General features: G+C 33.0%; 1 protein-coding gene across 3 annotated transcripts in view; it reads left to right on the top strand.

Annotated features, from left to right (window-relative positions):
- Nucleotides 1-23,357, top strand: part of FBXW7 (F-box and WD repeat domain containing 7) — a 228,258-nt gene that overhangs the window by 192,105 nt on the left and 12,796 nt on the right. For all 3 annotated transcript variants that reach the window (XM_063108224.1, XM_063108226.1, XM_063108225.1), the window contains 2 exons: nucleotides 13,003-13,085; nucleotides 16,097-16,232. In XM_063108224.1, the coding sequence (XP_062964294.1) occupies nucleotides 13,003-13,085; nucleotides 16,097-16,232 (219 nt within the window). The remainder of the gene's footprint in view (nucleotides 1-13,002; nucleotides 13,086-16,096; nucleotides 16,233-23,357) is intronic.

The raw sequence follows: 23,357 nt of genomic DNA, 5'->3' as shown, positions 1-23,357 counted from the left end.
CAGATCCCAGCTTTCTTACTTAATAGCCGTGTGACTTTGGGGAAGTTACTGAAACTCTGTCTGTGCTTCTTTCCTCATCCGTCAGATAGGGATAACAATAGTACCTTCTTCATAAGGTTGTTACACAGTTTCAATGAGTTAATAGAAGTTAAGCACCTAGAAGAGTACCTGGCATATAGTAAGTTCTCTTTGTATACTTTTTTTTTTTTCTTTCAAGACAACATCTTAAAAAAGAGTTGCTTATTCAGACTTAAAGTTTATGGCATCTTTGATAATGGGCACTGAAGGAGCACTCAAGACAGTTTAAAATCTAGTGTTTATTTTTCCTTTATACTTTTGGTTTTAAATATTGCCGTGTGCATTTCCTGAAAATATTTATCTCTTCCTCTTTCTAGCTCTATGTATTGTCATATAAGTTGAGCAATTTTCCCTTATCAATTACATTTATTTGTCATTTTTTATTGACTTGTCTGTTCTTTCCCCTGAACTGAAAATCTTCCAGGATATAGAGTACCTCTTGCTCAATTTTGCATCTTTTTTGCTTAATACCTGGCTTTCAGTAACCCTCACTAAATATTTCTCAAATGTGATAGATCTAGATCCAAAAAAATAACATTTGCATCACTGCTTAGTTTTCTTTTTTTATCCTTTTGCTTCATTGTTTAGAAAATAGAGAACCATTAGGTGACTCAGAGGATTCATTTGGATGATACTGATAATATTATAATGGAATTTGGGGTTAGAGGTTTCCCATAAATTATTCTCACAGTAATTACCTTTTTCTATGCTACCTGTGTATATAAGCAAATACAGTGAATTTCACAGTTACTCTTTGAAATGAATGGATTGGTGGGAGGTAAATTACATCTTGGTCTGACAAAATCTGTTTATTGAAACTGTTTACTTAAAGCCAAATGAGTAAATATATCTTAGAAAATACCATTTAATTTTAATCTTTACTCCTTACTGTCAACATTGTGATCATGATGATTAACAAGTCTTCATTTATCATCTCTTGAAAAATATTCTGAGATCTTAATATGCTATTTTGTCTCTTGATAGAATAACTTTACCAGAAAGGCTTAAAATGAAGAAGGGAATGTGTGTGTGTGTGTGTGTGTGTGTGTGTGTGTGTGTGTGTATCTTAAGGGCTAATGAAATATTACAGTTTTAAGATTATACTAAAGTTTAACATCTTTTTGATAGCTTTGAATTTATATTCTTTGGGATAGGTTTAAACTATTCTTCACAGGATTTTTTCATGTTGTAGAATTTAGAATATACATTGACTCATCAACTTAAATTTAAAAAATTTTAAGATTTTGTTTTTAAAGTATTCTCAAATCACCATGTAGCAGTTCTCAACAGACCAGATGTACGCACTTGTTCAGATCCAGAGCAGCTCTTAAGTTGTAATGCACATTTGTTTAGTAGTCATAATTCTGTCATTACATACTATGCCTTCATACAACTGGTGAGAAACTCATGATATCCATCCTACATAAAAAACTTTTAAAGTCATGTATCAAGTGTGACAACTTTCAAAGTTAATTTTTAAACAGTTGGAGGCCTAAAGTATTTACAGATAAATATTTTTTAAATTATGTGCAAATTATTTTTTATTTTAATAAAGAAATTGAATTTGTAAATAAAATATTTCTGTTACAATAATTTTGTGATGATATCAATGTGCTCCTAACTGTCAGTTTTACAGTTTCCTGTAAATAAAAGACTACCAGACAGCAGATACCTCTTCAAATAACATTATTTTGAAAATATTTTCATGACAGGCAAAACTATGTCAAACCTCATTCATGATCCACCTATTTCCAGCGATATTTCTTTGTATTCAAATGTTATTTAATGAATCTTCAAAGTCTTATGGAATCTCCTGAAAAGGTAGGGGATCATGTAAACATTATGCTGGTCATATAATTCTTGATTTTTTGAAAGCAAAGAATGCAATTTGTTAGATTATATATACAGTAATTGCTTTATAATGTAAATTACGTTTCTAAAATGAGTATTTAGAATATTCCTTTTTAAATGTAGTTGGGCTATGATCCGTAGGTTCTTCCCTACTCATTTGACAGCTACATCAAATACTTGAATACTTAAAGAGCAAGCAAGCTACACTACAATAAGCAAAAAATTGGTTAAAGATTACTATGATGTACACCTTCTAGAGCAAAAGAATCTTGTGTTATTTTTGTTTCTTACTGGCCTAACACCAACATAGAATAGGTACTCAGTAAATGTTTTTGCCGAGTTGAGTAAGTTTGAATCCAGAGACTGATTCCTAACTAGAGTTTTGAAAGATTGGTTAAAGTTATCCCTTGTTATTTTGAATTTTTCTGGAAAATTAGTAAGATGTTTGAGATGAGAAGACATACCTGTATTTTTAAAACTACAGTGTGAATCTGAACCTTATGTGTCTTCCAGCCAAATGTTGGCAATTGAACATAATTATCAAAATCAGTAAGCCAACTAATTGAAGATTATAGAGTTGAGAATGAAAAATTTTTTTAGAGTAAGCAGATTCTGGATGACTATATGCTGGTGAGGTTATACCTAAGGGTAGGACCAAACTTTGGTTGAAGGCTTTTTCCAACTTTGAGATTCTATTATTATGTTCTTGATACCTTTATGATCACAGAGAGGCAGTTTATAAAGTATCCTTTCACCTCCAATGACTGAGAGTAAACAGCTCTTTCACCATAGCAGACATTTGCTGAAATGAGGCTGGCAGATATATTGACAGCCTATTGAGATCCGAGGTCAATCTCTCTTTTTCTCTAAAAGAGTAAGTTATCAAATGGAAAAATAAAATCAGAACATAGAAAGTGAAAGAGCAAGAAGATAGAGATATATGGTAGATACTTCTTCAGTCTCAGAGAATCAAGTTACTAGATATAAGGAGCTTAGAATGGTGCTTGGCACATGATACACACTAGTTATGGATTACCTGCTATTCTGTTCTCTTCCTCTTCCCAGTTTAGGGGGCTTTTAGGATAGGTGCTAAGTTTGAGGTGACAAGTGCTGAGGGAAATGGAAGAGTTGAAAAAAGTTCAAATACTGTCACATATTATTTTCTCTGTATCTCTAATTTCAGCAAGTGTGTGAATTACTTTGTGAGTGGTCTTCAGTTTTATATACATTTTTTAAAATATAAAAACTAATAGGGCAAAGATTATACAAAGAAGTTGTGTAGCATTAAATTATTCTCATTCTAGAAATTCTCTATGACTTCACATTTTACTTCTAAAGTCTTGACCATGGCCTGCAAGACCCTCATGATCTGGCCCATGTTTAACTTTCTGACTTCATCTTGCTGATCCCAGGCTCTACCCTATCATCTGGCTTAAAAGTTGTCTCCTGGGTGATGCCATTCAAAATTAGCCACATTTCTCTACCACCCTAACTACTTACTTCTTTCATAGCACCCTGTTTTATTATTTTGTTCACTTATTAGTTTATTTATTACGTCTCTTTCTCCTCCCACAGAATGTAAGCTATATGAGAATGGAGAGCTCATCTACATTGTTCACCACCCTGTATCTAGTGCCTAGAGCAGTTGTTAGCATATCGTAGGTGCATGCTAGGAATACTTGTTTATTGACAGGTAAGAGAAAAGAGGGAAAATCTCTTATTAAGCCACTTAGATGAGCACTGTTAACATTTTTATATACTAGCCTTTTCTCTATGCCCCTCCCCACATACACTTTAAATGTATGCATTTTTTCAAAAAGACCATACTTTGTCTTGTGTTATTGAATCTCATAAACCTAGTTTACAATAGCTCTTCCCCTAGTTCTGTACATGATGCGCAGTTTCTATGGCTTCAAAATGCTCTATAGTGAAGTCAGTTGCCTAGAAGAAGGCTTTTAGTCTAGGGGCTGGATGATGGAGGTGTGGAATAGGAAGGGTGGAGTTAGAACAAGATGAAAATGGGAACCATACATTTTTGAATAGCAGAGGACCTTTTGACCACATTAAGAATCAATGAATCATGTACCCACATACTTCCCTGAGTTATGTTTTTTATTTTTTCATGTTTTTCTGCGAGTATAATTTGATGAATATTTAAGAAATCTTTCTGTACCATTCCCCCACCCCTTCTGTATTCAAGAGTACAATGTTCTTGTATGTATGATTTCTGATATTGAAACAGAAAGACCCCTTTATTAGTCAGTGTTTGTAACTAAAATAAAAAGTCAACAATCTTTAGACACACACACACACACACACACACACACACACAGAGTAAATTTCTCCTTGTACAGAAGGACACATAAAGCCCTAAAGTGAAAGGATGAATCATAGCAGGAAGTACTTTCGAAGAAATCTTTAATAATTAGTTAAAGAGCATTTTAACTCTAATATTAAACATTTAAATTAGTATATATAACACCACATAAGTTATCCCTTAAGGAATCTTATAAGGCCAGTGACTACTAGGTGTCTTATAGATGTTGTTTATTTTACAGATTAATAATAGTGGTATTTCCACATACAATCAGCCCTTTTATGTCTGTGGGTTTTGCATCCATGGATTCAACCAGCAGCGTTGAAAATGCTTGAAAAAAAATTGCGTCTGTACCAAACATGTACAGACTTTTTTTTCTTGTCATTATTTCCTAAACAATACAGTATAAAAACTGTTTATGTAGTATTTACATAGTATTAGGTATTATAAATACCTACAGATGATTTAAAGCATACAGGAGGATGGGCATATGTTTTATGCAAACACTACATCATTTTATATCAGGGATTTGAGCATCTGCAGATTTTGGTATCCAAGGGAGGTCTTGGAACCAATCCCCCTCAGATACCGAGGGCCGACTGTTTATCTCAGATCCGCAGATGATAATTTCCTTCTTCCCCCTCAACGCCTATCAGACTTCCATCTTTTAAACTCAGAAACAAGACCATGTACATGTATTATGAAATCTTGTTATACTACCTAAATAATTTCTCCATTTTCTGACTTATTCCACCCAATTTGGCAATTGATATGCAGTCCAGTATTATTCTGTTAGTTTCTTGTCTTGCTAGCTGATTTTAAGTATCTTGGGAGAGGAAGGTTATTATAATGATTTTGTTTGTCCTTGGTAGCATTTTGCAGATATTGGGATATAGCAGTTGGTTATTTCTTGATTGATTTTTTTTTTAAACCTAAATTTTTCTCACAGTTTCACCTTTCTTTCCCATCACTATGCTTTTGCGTCAGATTTTCCACATGTAGTGGAAGCATAGTTATATGGACCTGAATAATCACTCCATTAACCGAATAATTGAGATTTAGTTGTAGTTTGCATACATAATTGTTATTTGCAAAATATAACACTTTTTTCCTTCTTTAGCAATGTCTGGTTTTTTTAGCTCAACTTGAGCCACCACATATCTAATGGAGATCAGTTAAGAAGTATTGAACTTGGGAACCAGGCACTAAGGTTCTAAATATAGCTAGCTATATAACCTTGAGCAAAACACTTAATTCTCTGCCTCGATTTTCTCAGTCCTCACAATCCAATCACCTCTCAAAGGCCACACCTTTTAAATACCATAATTGGATTTCCCACCCTTTTAACACTGTTATAATGGAGATCAAGTTTCCAATACATGAACTTTTGGGGGGACATATTTGACCCAAAGCAGATGATAATTTCAAGCTAAATCTAGTTCACCTCGTTTCATTTTATATGTTCTCAAAAATTTTTTAGAACTGAGTTTAATGTGAGTTCTGAGACAGATGTGTGCGTTTATTGCCCTCTTCTCTGTCTTAATTCACTATAAATTCAGTGGAAGAAGAAAAAAGTCTTAACTGTATACTCTCCTGTGCCTGACACATAGTAGGTACTAAATAAATGCTTAATGACAGAATAAATGTGGGAAATAGCTTATTGATCAATACTGCCATCTACTTGCATTTAGTGAAAATGTACATACGGGGCATACATGCTATTTTAATTGATAATACCTGTAATAGAACAGGTTTACTAATTTGCCAATTTTAATTATGAACCTTTTAATAAGAACTCACATCCCATAAAGTTAATGACCCTGGGTTAGTGAAGTTTCAAAAAGTTTGTTTCAGCCTCAACATGCTTGGCATTCCTTTCTTTAATGTTGAAATTTTGAACTATCTCTAATCTAAATTCTTTGCTCAGGGCAAGACAGCTAACTGTGGTAGGTGGTTTCCTGCTCCTTTCCAGAGTAAAAAATGTTGTCATGATAATAGTAAAGTCACAGACAAAGGAATATAAACACATTCTCCTACTGTAAAATGGAAGTGTATTTTTAAGTCTTAGTAGCAAGGTAATGAAAAGAACCAATGGTATTCATAGTATTATAAACTAATTATAAAAAAATAAACTTTTTAGTACTAAGTGTAATATATATTTATACTTTAGGAAAATAATGCTGTGGTTGCTACTATTTGCTCATATGGCTAATTATTCAAAAATATTTCTTATGTATTTTTCTGGGCTCCATAGCAATAAAGTTGAGTAAGATGTGAACCCTCAAGGAGTAGATAGTAGGGGAGGAGAATGTATAAAAATAATGACAACGAACTATGATAAGTGCAATTATAGAACTATATGTAAGAATGAAATAATGAACTCCGAGAGTCCAGGTAAGGAAAAGTACTATGTTAATTTTCCTTCCTTTGTCTCGATACTATGTATAAAGATACATACTTCTCTGAAGATATGTGATTTACTGAAGACTGTTTATATATTTTCTCACTATTTATATGTAGATTATTTTTTGTTTCTGTTCATAACCTTCTTACGAATTTAGTCATCCCAACCGTTTGCTCAGAAAGAGTTGTAGCTCACAGGTTGATCATTCTACTGCCATTATTCCCCAGAGGCTTATACTCTGGGGCAGTACATCATATCTTTGTGCTGTTTTTTCCTTAAATTACTACTATAATCCATTCTTCTTATACACCTAGCTCAATGGAGTTATGATGAGATGAGCATTGGGTCTAAGTTAGCAGATGGACTGTATTCTGGGACCCCACTGTTGGTCATTCCCCTTGCTAGTGAATTTTTTTTTTTTTTCCTAAAGATGACCACCAGTAAGGGGATCTTATCCCTTGGCTTGGTGTTGTCAGCACCACACTCAGCCAGTGAGCAAACCAGCCATCCCTATATAGGATCCGAACCCATGGCCTTGGTGTTATCAGCACCACACTCTCCCAAGTGAGCCACGGGCCAGCCTGCTAGTGAATTTTTAATAATGGTTATTGGTTGTCAGTCAACACAAGAAATAACTTTTTACAGAATGGGAAAAATTATTATTTAGCTGAAATTACATGAAAATTTAGTTTATTGTAATGAAAATATGTTTAATACATTGAGATTCTTAAAATTTGGATGACAAGTATTTTTTTAGTAATGGTTGAGTAGCTAACCTTCTTTTCAGTGAATTTACTGTCTACCATTCTTGCATAAGATATAAAATTGTTCTTTTTTTAATACACTTATTTAACAGAGATTATGGACTGATCTAAGGTTTTAAATCAATGTAGATTATATAGATACAAACACATAGTCTTTATTATATTCATTCATACTACTAAATACTTAAATCTGAATAATGTCTATATTTTAGACAAAACTATACCAGAAATAGGAATGTGAGAATGATTTCATTTGCTTTGTTCATATATAGATTATGATGACAGTAATATAGTAGATCACAATTTTCATTGATAGTACCTCACAGAATGTTGAAAATTATTTTTATTCTATTAATTTGAAATCCAGTTAGAGGGCCGAGCCCGTGGCGCACTCGGGAGAGTGCGGCGCTGGGAGAGCAGCGGTACTCCCGCCGCGGGTTCGGATCCTATATAGGAATGGCTGGTGCACTCACTGGCTGAGTACCGGTCACGAAAAAGACACACACACAAAAAAAAAAGAAAGAAAGAAATCCAGTTAGAGGCTTGATTGACTAGCTTTGCTTGACAAATTCTTTTTTCACAGTTCAAATTAACATTATAAAGAAGATATTAGGGAGAATTGTTTAAATACTTGGAAAAATACAGTCTTCATTAATACTTATAAATGTATACATTTCTCTCAAAGAATAAACAAATAAATAAAAATCATTCCCACTTGGTGGTGATTCCCAACTGATAGATGGGCTGATATAGTGGTAGAATGACTTTTCAATGTATACTTTTTTGTATATCATTTTGATTTTTGAACCATGTAAATATTTTACCTATTCAGAAATAAAACATGAATATACATACCGACGTATAAACAAGTATTTGTGGGGAAAAGATTTTCTTGTAACTTCATAGCTATAAGTAGGCACCATATAACCAAAAGAGCATTCCTTTTAATATACAAAATCAAGACATATTTTCTTCCTTAAACACACTAGGTTTTGAGACAGTGTTTCCAGCTTTTTAGTTAAAGTTGGTGTCTATTGTAACTGAGTAGATTTGATTTGAACAGGTTAGTTCAGCTGGAGATAGGACATGAGTTCAGTTGAAGTCAAAGTGTATACTTTTATGTTACAGGTATTCCACTTGTCCTGTGACAAGATAGTTACCATTGACAAATTCTAGAGCAAATTTCAGGTGCTTATTTTACAATTATTTTCTTCAGATAGTCCAGAACAGGAAAATCACCTGTGTGTGTTTGTTTGTTTTTTTCCTTAAGTCATGAGTGCTCCAAAGCCTCTAAAAAAAAAAGGATTTATAGGGCCATTCCTAACAATTAGACTTTTTTTTTTTTTTTTTTTTTTTGTTCTGAGGGTAAGAGATTTCAATTTAAAAAGAATTTCTCTTTGAAGTGAGCTAATTGATTTTGTAGAAAACTAACTTCTGCTGGGTACACGTACATATTATTTCTGAGGGTAAGAATGAATTGAAGAGCCAGGTAGGAGACTTTTTAAAAGATAATAGACAATATATAATATCTAGGAGAAGTCCCAAGATGTACATCTTTATAAAATTTTATATTATTTTTATTTATATTTTCAAGTAAAAAGACAGTACATTGACTTAATGTCTTAGTTATAAGGGTAAAAATTTTTATTTTTTAAATTATGGTGCTACTTTTACAATAGTTGGAGTTATTTTATAAAGAAAGTAATTTACTGCTGTAGTAGATAGTATTAAAATATAATAAGTCCAAATAGTACTTCTTTTTTTCTGGAGAAACTTTCTAAGTACTTTAAATAACTATAGGCACATAGTTTACTCATAATAAAGAGCATTAATGGGGAGGGTAGGAGTTAATTAACTAGACCCATAATAATGGGCCTTTCTAGTCCAAGGAATCTTATAATTGCCTCCCAAGCTAGTCGGATAATTGCAAGATGGAATATCTAGATTTGTGTAGTAGTCATTCTGAGAAAATTGTTGCCTTCAGGTAAGCTTTGGTACTTTTATTATTATGTAAAATGCCTTTTTAATGATAAGCAACATACGTTGTCAAAATGATTTTGGAGATAGAAGTCCAGTGCCTCCTGTTTACTCAAGATTAAATTAACAAATAAGGGTAAGAATCTCCAATGAGCACAGCATTTGCTCTCTTTGGACAAAATAGCCTTTCAGCCAAACTATATTCCTAGGTAGTACTAGTTTCTTAATCTTAATAAGATATTGTCATGATTACTAAGGATTGCTAAAGTGTGTGGTAATTTTCTTGAAAACTGCTCTGTTTTAAAAGAATGAAATGGGAAAGCATGGGGAATATTTTTATAAAATCTTAATATAAGAAATATGAAGCTTGAAGTATAATTTACATTACATAATTTCTGAAAATGCTTTAAACCAGTTTACTTTATTGTTCATCTTCCCAAAGAATGTTGGGATTGCCTTTTTGTACTTTCCAAGCTACTTGAAAAATCTGATCAGTCTGTGCAAGGACTACAGTAATATGACAGTTAGTGAAAATAGCCTGCTTTGCCTCTGTTGGAGGGGATTGTATGAAAATATATCCCATTTTCAAAATGTTTCTAAAAGGACTTATTTGTGGGAATGTTGCTTGCTATTTAAAACTCTTCAAAAATGCAGGTCTTACAAAATAAAAAATAATCTCCTGGAAGTTTGAAAGGGGGCGGGGGCTGTCATGTGGGGGCGGTCTCATTTGCTGCCCACATCCTCCCTCTGTTCAGTGCGTTGTGTGCTTGCGGGTTCCCTGGAGCGGATCACCATATAATTGATGTGCAGTCTGCATTGCTGAATCCTGGACTGCACCATTCTGTGTTCAAGGGAAGATGTAATCTGATCCCTCTGCTGCTGAGGGAGGAATCTGTTCAGTCAAGGCTTTGACAGGGCACAGTCTCCTCCAATAATCTTCTCGGTTCTCTCTCATTATTCCCTGGAGTTCTCCTCAGTCAAGCTGCATGTATGTATGTGTGTCCCGAGAAGCGGTTTGATACTGAGCTGCATTTGCCTTTACTGTGGAGTTTTGTTGCCGGTTCTGCTCCCTAATCTTCCTTTTCTGACGTGCCTGAGCATGTCCACATTAGAATCTGTGACATACCTACCTGAAAAAGGTTTATATTGTCAGAGACTGCCAAGCAGCCGGACACACGGGGGCACAGAATCACTGAAGGGGAAAAATACAGAAAATATGGGTTTCTACGGCACATTAAAAATGATTTTTTACAAAGTAAGTAATCTGTTTTTTTCCTGCGCTGTGTGATTGTGTGTGTGTGCCTGCCTGAGAAGGAAAATCTGTATCATCAGAGATGGCTGCAGTATCCTCTAATTTTGGTGAGTGGCTGGATGTCTGGTATTCTATTATATATCATGATTATAAGCAAATAATGGAAAGACAGTCTGAGCTAGAAAAAGCTTTAAATTTAAAATAAAATGTATATTTTAATCTGAGAATTTTTCACAAAAATTATAATCAGACTTTAGAAATGTGGCTCCGTTAAATGCTGACCTGGAAATACTCTATCCTTAGTTGGATTTTAGTAAACCTTTTACCTTCATTTTTTCTATACCTTACATATTTTTTTCCTTTTTTCATTAGTTGACAAAGTGTAGAATTGCTAGACTGGGATTTATTTTTAAAGGGATCATATTTACTTTCTGTGCCCCTCAAATAAATTGCAGAATTAATTTTTGGTTGTAAAGTCAGTATTTTCTAAACAGTACAATATTTAAAAGACTTCTATAGTCATGCAGAAGGTGCTTTATTTTACAAAATATTTTTAAAATAGCATCCTTTCTTAGTGTTTTTCCTGATGTAAATTTTGGGTATTTTTATTCATTGAAGAATTTCTAAGATGGAAATAAAGTTTGCTTTTAGTGGCAAATGGCATTTGCACCAATGTGTTTACAAGATATCCTGGGAAGTTCTGAAAGCCAGAATTGCAAACTTAATTAGAATGAATATCAAAGTTTCTCATAATAATTATGAAAATAAGAATCTGTGAAAGTTATCAGAAAACTACGTTTTAAGGTAAACGGTACTAACTGACCTTCCTGATAGATTCATTTGCGTGTGTATGTCTATAAATTATATACATGGAAACACGTGGCTACCTATACATTATAGCTTTTATATTTATGTTTACTTTATAATAAAATTTTTTAGAGAAAGAAAATAGTGGTTTTTGAGAGGAATCACTTTAAAACAATGTAATGAGTACAGAAACTTCTGAAGGGAAGAAACCAGACCAATTCCATTGCTTTCCAGTAGGTATTTCATGAACTAAGGTATAAATTGTAGATAAACTTGTTTTACCCTCACCTCTACCCCCTAATATTATCCGTGTATTTTAGAAGAGTTTCTTCATGATGATAAAAACATAGTCTTTATTATTCAGTGTGGTTCAGAAAGATTTTTAGAGTTTCTTTGGTTCTCTTTAGTATTAATATTGTATCATGCTGTGTTATGATATTCCCATGTGAGGCAACAGATAGGAAAATAAGGCTACTATAAAGGTAGGGTTTTTACCTTATAAAAATTAGGGTAGCTTTCTTTCACTCTGGTATACCCCCCCACCCTATAACTTTCAGTAATGCAGTAACTAATTAGTGGATGCAAATCAGAAAGGGGTTGTGGAAATGGACCATGTTGAATCTTCTCAGATCTTTTTCTAGTTTAAGATATATGTGTAGTCAGATGACCTTACTTATAGTGAAATATGAAAATATTTCAATATTGATGTTGACAAAACACAATTCTGAATATATTTATAATAACGTGCCATATGAAACATCTTAAAAATGTGGATGTTGGATATATATATAAAGAGGCATTACTCATTCTCTTAAAATCGTTTTGTTGCTGTTAAGTTAGAATATTTTATCCTGAGTATCTTTCAGTAGGGCTATATTCTGTGTATATATTAATTGATGACTTTATCCCCAGCTTTATTATACCACCTCCAGATTTCTCTCTTAGTGTGGATTTACTTTTTTTTTTTTTTTTAACTGTCCTTATTGCCCAATGAATTGCTTTATACCTTATTGTAAGAACTACTCAAGATCATTTTATTTACATTGCTATCTTTACCTTTTGTAATGATGTTGGTTTTTAAAATTCAGTTAGTTATGTTCTTATTTCTGATATTGAAATTAAAAATTTTATCTTTCTTAAAACATATTTTTAAAGAAAAATGAAGATTCGTGAGGAAGGCATGTTAAATATGGTTCTTTTCTGTGTAGATTAACATGAGCTTTTTCCCTGTGTTGTTTATTAAACTGGAAAGCATGAAAGGTATATTATTCTCAAGAAATGTGTGTATGATTAATATCAGTTTTTAAATCACTATATACTGTTCTTCTGGACAAAATATTAGGAAGAGAAATTCACCTTTCCAGAACGTTAAGAGTAAAACAAAGTAGAACAAATAGAAGAAACTATGAAACATTTGTTTTCTGTATTTATTAACTGCCTAATGTAAACATATGAAAATTTGAGACTTTTTAAATATTACCAGTGTGAACTCAAGATGTGATAGTTGGATAGATAATTTTTGTAAAACAAAATTATTTGTTTTACCTTATAGATGAAAAGAAAGTTGGACCATGGTTCAGAGGTACGCTCTTTTTCTTTGGGAAAGAAACCATGCAAAGTCTCAGAATATACAAGGTAATATTAAATATAATAATTGATTCTCTAATGATTCTCATGTTTTTTAAAGAATTGGTGATTCTAAAAGGATTCCTTTCAGTTTATTCTCATAGAATAATAACAGTAGTCGTACTGTTTGACTGTTCAGAACAGTTTGAGATTATTGAAAATTGGTAAATACATCATTTTAAATGAGGAGAAAAGAAGGACTACTACTGTAGTTTATGTTTTGGTACTAATACATCGAAGTGAGACACAAGCAGAAGTTCTTGTGAACAAAATTTTAAAAATCACAATTTTTAAGGAATACTAAAAAGTAAACTGTAAAATGTGAATATTAGTAAATGTATCTTGTTACTATAGCAACAGCTGTTCTAGGGTAGATGCTCATATATGTAAAATTGAAGATATGTTTATTACCAGTGAAATAACCCTCATAATTACTTAACTAAGTCTTATTTCATGAAATTAATGTATTAGAAATGCCCTTTTATTGGCTTGGTAGGTCTTATATATTTAACACATACATTTCTACACCAATAGAATAGTTTCCATAACAACTAAACACAATTGTAGTCTTGTTTCCTGCTTCAGTCCATCATTTTTGGATTTTGCATCAGTATAAAACTTTTCCCACTCTCACGCTAATTAGTCTAACTTAAGCACAATATCTGTTACTGAGCCAATTAAAAATGGCTTTGAATGTCACTTGGAATGTGGTATTTTAAAATTTAAATGACAAAAGTATCTTAAGGGCTTTTTTTGATCCTCTTTTTTTGGTATTATTGTCACTTCTGCAAATAACTAATTGAAAGTTAGCAATAGAAACCATAAGAACTTCATGATTATGATTTCTTCTTTTCTCTCAAAATGTTTTGATTTAGAGTTATTTTTATTCTGTAAGATGCAATAAAATTGCTCAGACATGTTTTTTTGATTGTTTTTTGGTTTTGGATTGAACATTGTTACAGATGCATCTCTTTTTTTCAAGGAAACAGTTTATTTTTATTCATTCAGTTGTAGAAAGCATTTCTTTCAAGCTCTTATGAAATTTAGAAATTATAATAATTAGAATAGTTTTACACACACACAAATGTAGACATGGTACAAAAAAGAAAAATAAAGCTCTCACTCAGTTATTCAGGAATTGCTTTTCTATGTGATTTTTCTCATGTGAACTGTCCCCCTCCCTCTTACTCTTTGCCTTTTAACAATTTTACTGTGTTTTGGCACTTCCACCAGAGGGTGTGGAGTGATAGTGAGACAAGTGAAACTATCCACATCATTTTACATTGCCCTTCTAGCCTTGGTAAAATATTTCTTGGATGAGAAAGTTGAATTTAATGTTAAACTAACTATTAATGTTATTTTTTTAGTGTATAGATTTCAGTCAACCGTATTATTTTGGTCTTCTATTAACATGGCTGATACTAAGACAAAGGTATTTAATTGTTCGATTATTTTTAAGGCAGCTTAAATTTTTATTGCAGAATTTTTGTTTGCAGAGCACATTTTAGTAAAATTTGTCTTTAGTTGCTCACTTTTTATATTGAGAAAGCAACAGAAAGGCAAACTTTTTAGCCTTTCAAAATAATTTTACTAAAGCAAAATGACACCAAATAGTGTGTTTATTTCTGTGTCTTTGGAGACTTTGTCAGTTACTAAAGTATCTATTTAATGTTTTGTGATATTTTTGACAGACTTGCTAAAAGATGAAACTGATTTTTCATAATTTTTTCTTAGAAAATGTAAGCACATCGTATTTTATTTTAGAGAAAATAAACAGAACTTACCCTTGAATTTGAAAGAAGAAAAGATAGATTTAATTGTTGAATGTTAGAGATTGTCTTAGGGGTACAATGTTAAAAGATTTAAAGCAGATAGATATGAAGATTTTCCTGTAAAATCTGGGGATTGAGATACATTTTTAGCAAAATAATGAGATATGCTAGATAGAAAAAAATTGGAGGTGTTGTTTCACTAGTAATTTATTAGAGCTTGATAGTCAACTGTTATGATACAATTTTGTATATGTCCTTTGGATTTCAAATACTTTATCATTAGCTCAATGAATTGAGGATTATTTTCCAAATGTAATTTTGGTAACTGAACTTCCTGCTCCTTTTTTTGAATGTCTCTAAAATAGGGATGCTCAGTACTTACCTTGAGTTTAAATAATTTAATTAGATACAGAAATTAGAAAGTAAAGGTTAATATATTAATAATGTAGTTATAACTATATTCTTTCTGCTATTAGGCAATTTTAGAGATAGATCATCTAGTCTTACTCTTTAATTTTACTCGTGGCAGAATTGAATTTCAGGTTTGTTTGGTATTTTTTTAACTGTCTCCAAGTTTAAATTATTGTATAGAATCATTTAGATCTCATCTTATTTAATTTTAAATATAATATCATATAAAAAATTCTTAATACCTGTTTTAAATAAATACATTTCTAATCAGACTGATTTCTGTCAAATATCTAGACTAAGCTTTATAAATAATAAAAATTTGAGGGAAATAGGTAAATATCATAAATGATTTTGAAGGCATCTTGTGCAAACTTAAGGAATAACATCACTAGTGAAATCTCAAACATTTGAACATACTGTCTCTACATCTGAGATTTTTAGAGCATTAGAAAGGTCTCACACCCCTTTTTATGAAGAAAATTTAAGCTTTTATTCAATTATGTCACTGAAGACCAGTCATAGGAGAGGTTGGAAGGACATATTTTAACAATATTTGTACATGTCAACGACTTGCAGTTTTACCACAGAGATTCTGTCATTTGGTTACAATTAGCATTGCCGGGATAATAACAGGTGGTTATGTAGGAGGAAGGAAACTTACTCTAATAATAGCAAAGTAGGTTTTGTGTACCCTTGCTCCCTGGAAATAAGCAAATAAAAGTAATAGTTGGATTGATGTTTAAAGTATGCCAGATCATCATTCTTCTTGGAGTCCATTATTCTTAATATATATCTATCTTTGCTTCTGCTCTTGTATTTTTTTTTTTTTTTTTGTAGTACCACTGGGCTTGTACCAGCAACACCAACGACTTTTGGGGACCTAAGAGCAGCCAATGGCCAAGGGCAACAACGACGCCGAATTACATCTGTCCAGCCACCTACAGGCCTCCAGGAATGGCTGAAAATGTTTCAGGTGACATGTCTAATCACAGTACTTGAAGTGCTTCACTTAATTCTTGTAAATAAGGAAGTATTGGGCCGTAAAGAAGAATGAAATACTGTTGCATGGTACACCGTGGATGAACCTTGAAAACATTATGTTAAGTGAAAGAAGCGAGATACAAAAGGCCACATATTGATTCTGTTTAAATGAAATGTCCGGAATATGCAAATCCATAGAAACAGAAAGTAGACTAGTTGTTGCCAGGCAGTGTGGGGAGGGAAGAATTAACTGCTAATGGGTGTGGGGTTTCTTTTTGGGATGATGGAAGTGTTCTGGAATTGAATAGTGGTGATGATGGCACAGCAAGGTGGATGTGCTGAGAACCACTGAAGTGTGAAGTGTGCACTTTAAAATGATGAGTTTTATGTTATGTAATCTATATCTCAATAAAAATTGTATTAAAAAATAAGGGAGCTCATTTTAATTTTTAAATGTAAAAATTAAGAAAGTCCATTACTGATTTTGTGTAAGTGCACATTTGCATTTTTTATTGCTTTTTAAATATTATCTTTTTTTCTTTTCTTCTTTATGTTTGCATTGCTGGGTTGCTGAATATTCTCTTGTTTTCTGAACTGCATTGCTTGTAAGTTAAGCCTGTAAGAGTACTTTAAGAACTCCGCTAATTAGTCACTGGCAGTAACTTACCTATTACTACTACCCTAGTAGAGTTGATGCAGCTTTTTTTCACCAGTGCCATGCTTGTATATGGCTTGGCATGCTCAAATTCTTATTACTTTATTCTACTAGTATTTAAATTCTTTTAACATTTACTGGGAAGATTGGTTATGACCAAACCTTAAGAATTTTATAACTTAAGATAGTGATATAAATTGATTTACCTCTTCCCATGAGATAATGCATATAAATCCAGTTTTTAGAAAAATAGCTGATACAGATGAAACACTCGTTTAATTATTCTTTGTAAATAATAAATAATTTAAATTATGTAAAGTGAATATATCTGATATTAGTCACCAACTAATGCAAGATGAATGTATTTTGCTATCTGTGGCTGCTTGAATAGTTAGGTATTTAATGAATGCATAAGGGAATAATGGTTGAAAGAGAAGATACTTTGACTTTATTTGGTATTTCAAATTTTAAGATGTTCACTTATGTAAATCCTAATATTTAAATACCTAGGCAGAAACAAAATAAATGTTTCAAATTTTTTCTTTTGTATCTGGAAAACTCACTTGAAGCAATGTTGCTTTTAAATGGATTTTTAAATTTGTTTCTCCCCTTCAGATGATTTCAGAAATACTAGTATAATCTTTTTTTCAATTGGTAGCTGAAAAGTTAGAGCTCTTGTTCTCCACAGGGTTTGGCTTTTCCTCTGGTTGAGACAAAAATGTCTGAAGATATTTTTGGTTGTTACAACTAAGGGGGTGGGGGGCAGGACACTACTGGCATCTAGTGAGTAGAGGCAATGTGAAGGAAAGCCTTCCACAACAAAGAATTATCCAGCCCAGAATGTAAATAGATCTAAGGTTAAGAATCTCCGGGTTAGAGAAATGTTGTGAACTACTATAGTTACAAAGAATTTTTTTAAAGTTTTCACAGTCATTTGTTGATTAAACTTACCTTTTCCCCAATAATTATTCCTCTCCCCTCCCCTCACCTGAAGTTCTTTTACCTCAGGTTCATGATATTTCTTAAAATGTTAATTAGTTTTTATTTTGTCCTATGCATACTCTCAGAATTCCAAATTTTTTATTTCATCCCATCCTTTTAAAAAGAAATGTGTCTATCCTAAGCAGTGAAAACAAAACTCAGGCATTTATACAGTCTCAGAAATACTTCAAAGATTTTTGTCATCTCTGATTAAAGCTAAGGAAATGGGAATATGGGTGTGTGTTGTCATACTTGCACATGCATTTATTGAGAGCAGCACAGCACTGGAGAGTAGTGCAGAGCTGATTTCATATATTTTTGCAAGAAAATACCAACATAATTGAAAATTTACACTATTAGTAGTAGTTTTATCATTATTACAGACAGCCTCCAAAATGCTTATTTTATATGAAAAGGTTTATTTCTTATCACAAGGTGGTTCAGAGTAAGATGTATTTTTTTATGTGGTAGGACTCTTTTTTTTTTTTTCAAAATTTTAGAGTACCAAAATATTCTTTGCTAGCCATTTAGGATAATGAAATGTCCAAATGTTACCACATACTGTATTTCTTCAAATCTGAGACACTGTAGATTTTAGATGCATTCCAATTTCAGAAATATTGATTGTAAAAAAAAAAAAAACAGCAACAGCAAAAACAAAACTTGCTTCTTCGAATCAATGAGGTTCAATAGGAACTAAAGAATGTGAGGCTAGCTTTTGGTCCTGTAAATGCATTTGATTGCTTTTTCATATGAGAAATAAGTGCAGTGAAGAAAACTTTTTCTTAGTTAACAGGAATAACATGTGGAATTATCTCTGCAGGTGTAGTGCTATAATTTTTTTTTTTTTCAGATAAGAATTCTATAGCAAAGAAATCTGTAGCAACAAAGGTCAGACAGGTAGATCAGGATCTTAATCTTTTGAGTACTATGTGTGTCTCTGACACACCCAGGGCATCATTGTTGTACACTGCTCTTTATTTTCAGGGCTAATGCTAAAGTAACTAGAAATGAATCAGTTGCCTAAAGGCTTAGTATGCTTTAATGCCTAACTTGTAGAGAGAGATAATTTCATAGTAAAGTGAGGAGAATCATGAGTTGACCTATGTGGTATACTTGAGGAATAATTAAACTGGCATGATTTCCATGGGTATGCTGTGGGGACATTTAATGGTGACTTTTCTGTTACATAACAAGCTAAGTGGGAGAGCTTGTCCCCTTACTGTTCTGCTATTGCTCCTAAGGCAGTGATACAGCATTGTTCTGGTCCAGTTCCATCTATTCTGACAAAATACTCTGTACTCAATTTATAAATTGAATTGAAAACAAGTGATGTACCATTTTGGATAAAAGGTAATTGAAATAGAATGCCACCGCAAAATACAAGTGAAAATTAAAGACAAAAACAAAAAACAGAAATTTTGTACTGTTTGAATTTTTAGTAGCCATTGATTCTATCTCTTGGCAGCCAGATTGATGCTTCAGATTGTTAATTCTGGGGGAAAGGGTTGGTTATTTTTTTGGTTTGTTTATGTCATTTGGGTGTTAATATATGGTTTCTCACTTGAAATTTACAGACTAGACAGTAATGACATGCACATTCTTTTATGAAGTGTAAAATACTTCTGTTTTAATATTTAAATGGAGTAAAACCTACTGTATTTCAACTTTCTCAGGAACACTTAGAAATTGTGCATGTTCTCTGAGTTATTTTATTTAAATCTTATTTGCTAGTCAACAGAAGATTAAAACCTACAGGATTGTGCCAGGAAAGAATGAATTTATTATTACTTTGAAATTGTATTTGGGAAAATATGATCAAGAAACCTTGATGTGTGTGGAAATGTTGAAAGTCATGTTCTAAGCCAGAGAAGACTAAGGGAAAATGTTGTGTCTGTCTTTAATAGTTCAAAGACTTTTGTATAAAAGTAGAAACAGACTGATTCTTGGCTTCTTCAGAAAGTAAACCTAGATCATATTCTTTGAATCAGATTTTAACATTAAGTTGAACTTAACAATTAGAACTGGCCTACAGTAGAATGGGAGATAGTTAAGTACTCCAGTCCTGGAACTGTTCAAACAGACTGGATAACTGTCTACTGGAGGTGGTAGAGAAGGGAGTTCCTCACCACATGAAATTCAGCTGCAGTACTACTCAAGGCCATAAAATACCGTATTTTATTGGGACACTAAGGATCACCCAGACCAGTGGTTCTCAAATGCTGGTTTGTGAATCACCTGATTCAACACTGAATAGTTTCTTGTTTAAAAAATAATATGCCCTCAGCCCCATCTTGACCCTGATCAGACTCTGGTGATGGGTTATAGGACTCTGATTCTTGTGCTCCTTGACCAGCCTTTGGGAACCACTGGTCTGGACCGAGCCCCTCATTATGTAGGTGGGGTATCTGAGACTCAGACTAATTAAGGAACCATGTGATTCCACAGTGAGTTTACTGGTGAAGCCCAGGCTTCTTAATGCAGTTCAGTGCTCCTTCTACTCTTCTCTACTACATATATGCTCTAATTTTCCTGAAATAAAATACCACTTCCATGGGGAATTTTCAAATTTGCATTTGCAATTTTGCCCACAGATTAAAATTTGCTTCTCCTGATCCTTTCTAAACCTGGAATGGTTTTCCTTTCCCCTTCAATATGTTCCCACATAACTTTACCATGAAAGGCCAATGGAAGTGCTTTTTTTCCTTTTCTAGGACAACCACTTTTCAGACAAGAATAAAATAGTAATTATTAGAGTTATACAACACTTTCCTTTTGTAGGTAAAGAAACTAAGGCCTGACGAGGTTAAATTGTAATCTAATTAGTGATGGTGTCTTCTCTAAAAGCTGAGTTTCCTGATCCCCAATTCAGTGCTCTTCCCATTATTCCTTTTTAAAGGTTTTGTGGGTTATTATTTTTTGTTTAAATATAGTCATTAGCTGCAAGGTCTTCAAGTTAATATATACTTCCCTTGCTGCTAAATTATGTATGTATACAAAATTTGAAACCGCTCTTAGAACCAGACTATACAAGCAAATCCTAGTGATACCACCAAATATAAAGAACAGAAATACTCTCTAGAGTTTGGGGATAGTGTTTGTGTAGTATTTCCTGACTCTGGGGGATTCATTCATTTATTCAACAAACACTTATTGAGCATTTTTATGTGGTAGGCCCTACTTTGGGTCTGAAATACAATACTGAATAAAACAGACTAAAACCTTTTTTCGTGGACCTTACATTCTAGTCAGGAGGGAATGGGTTGGGGTGGGGGAGTTGGAACTGTTTTGCAGTTTTGGCGAGATTGCCCAGAGAAGATCTCAGAGAAGGAAGTAAAGAAGTGAGCCATGGGTGTATCTTAGGGAAAAAATGTTCCAGGGTACAAGAAGTGAAAAGGCTTTGAAGCAAGGCATGCCTGGCACATTTGAGGCACAGAAGGAGCATATATGGCAGACAGCAGAATAAACAAGAGGGAAAGCAAGAGGAAATTAGAACCTTGTAGGCCAGCCTAAAGACTTGGGTTTTTACTCTGAGTGAAGTGGAAGCCGCTAGAAGCTTTTAACCAGAAGACTGTTTAACAGTATCACTGAATACCGTATGGCAAATAGAATGAGGAGGACAGGGCAGAGCCCGTGGCGCACTCGGGAGAGTGCGGCGCTGGGAGCGCTGCGACGCTTCCGCCGCCGGTTCGGATCCTATATGGGAATGGCCGGTGCACTCACTGGCTGAGTGCCGGTCACCAAAAAGACCAAAAAAAAAAAAAAAAAAAAAAAAGAATGAGGAGGACAAAGATAGGAAGCTGGGAAACCAGTTAGGGTGTTATAGGAATAATCTAGGTGAGAGAGATTGTTAGCTTAGATCAGTATAGAGTAATGGTCAGATTCTGGATATATTTTGAAGTCTGAGGCCATAGGATTCATTTGGACTAGAGCCATCTGATGGTGAGAGAAAGGGAAGCGTGAGGATTAACAGTAGAGTTTTTTGACCTGAGCAACTGGCTGAATAGCATTGCATTTTACTGAAATGAGGAAGATCGTGGAGGTACAGATTTGGAGAGAAAGGTCATGGACATGTTAAGTTACTAGTACCTATCCAAGAATGGATGTTGAGTAAGCAATTTTATATACGGGTCTGAAGTTCAGGGAACAAATCCAGGCTGGAGAGAGGAAAGCTGTCTGTATGGTCCAGACCTTTGTTGGAGTCACCCAAGAGGTGTAATTTTAGGTAATAAGACTGTTGAATATGTGTGGTCAGTGGAGAGTGTCTCATTTACCATGTAGTTATAGCTCATGTTACTAATCTTTGTCAGTGATACACTTTTCGTAAAACTTCACAAAGTAACATCTATTAAATGTATATATAATTTAAATCGAGGCATAATTTTAATTTTATTTGACTCTTGTTAGATATTCTTTAAAATGAAATAAAATTATTGGTTAAAATATTGCATAGAATCTGAGAAACATTTTGCTGTATGGACATAATTTTTGTCATGGACTTTTTCTTAAATATATAGAAATTTCCGACACAGTTTTGAACATTTACCTAAATTCTGAATTAATTATTTGTCTTCTGTTCTGGCTTATTTTTTCATTCAACACCCTATCCTCTAAAAGCCTTGAGATATTTCTCATCTATTAGCAGTTGTGTATCATGTATTGATAATTGTTTTTCTATTCCTTTCTTTTAAAAAAAAACAGTAATAATACATTAACTGAAAAAAAGGAAGCATTAAACATATGTATAGTTAATTACCTTGAGTTAGAAATAGTCATAGTAGCTATTAATGTAAATAATTAATACATGTAAAGTATATGGAGTTGTAATAAATTGATTTTTCACTATTTTTTTATTATAGAAATTTATGTAGGGTTTCTTTATTTTTATATCAAAAAAAGTCAACATAGTTATCTATTACCAAAAATGGATATGTCCTTATACTAGTGTCTATGAATCCCCTCTGATGTAGATGAAGAGGAACAACATATTATAAAAATCCACCTCAAATCCTGTGAGGAATGCAAATCAGTAATTCAGTGAGTTTATAATATTGATACTAAATGGTCAGAGATTAGTGGAGATTGATCTCTGTAAGTTTTGTCAAAGAAGTAAATTTTGAAGTAGTAGTTGAAGTTATGCGAGTGAAACCGAACAAAATAATTGAACTTCAAATTAACTGCTTTTAATTGTGTGTGTGCATAAACATGTACTCATATATGAGTATTTTTAATTTCTGTGTATAAATCCTCACCCTGACCAAAAACGATACAAGGTGAACACTCAAGATGAATATTCTGGGTATGTGCATGTGTAGAAGGAAAAGGAAAGGATATAACTTATTGGAGCTTGTGTTTCCTTATATTTGGTGGTAAAATGGAATATGCTATGGCAATAGTTAAATACTATTGAAATGTTTGATAGTATTACCATAATCTATACTTTGTAGATTAAAGAAAGAAGAGATAGGGAAGAAAAGATGA

This window comes from Cynocephalus volans, chromosome 9, assembly GCF_027409185.1.
Source record: "Cynocephalus volans isolate mCynVol1 chromosome 9, mCynVol1.pri, whole genome shotgun sequence".
NCBI classification, from domain to species: Eukaryota; Metazoa; Chordata; class Mammalia; order Dermoptera; family Cynocephalidae; genus Cynocephalus; species Cynocephalus volans.
The sequence above is the reverse complement of the archived record's forward strand: the minus strand, read 5'-3'. Positions and strand labels throughout refer to the sequence as shown.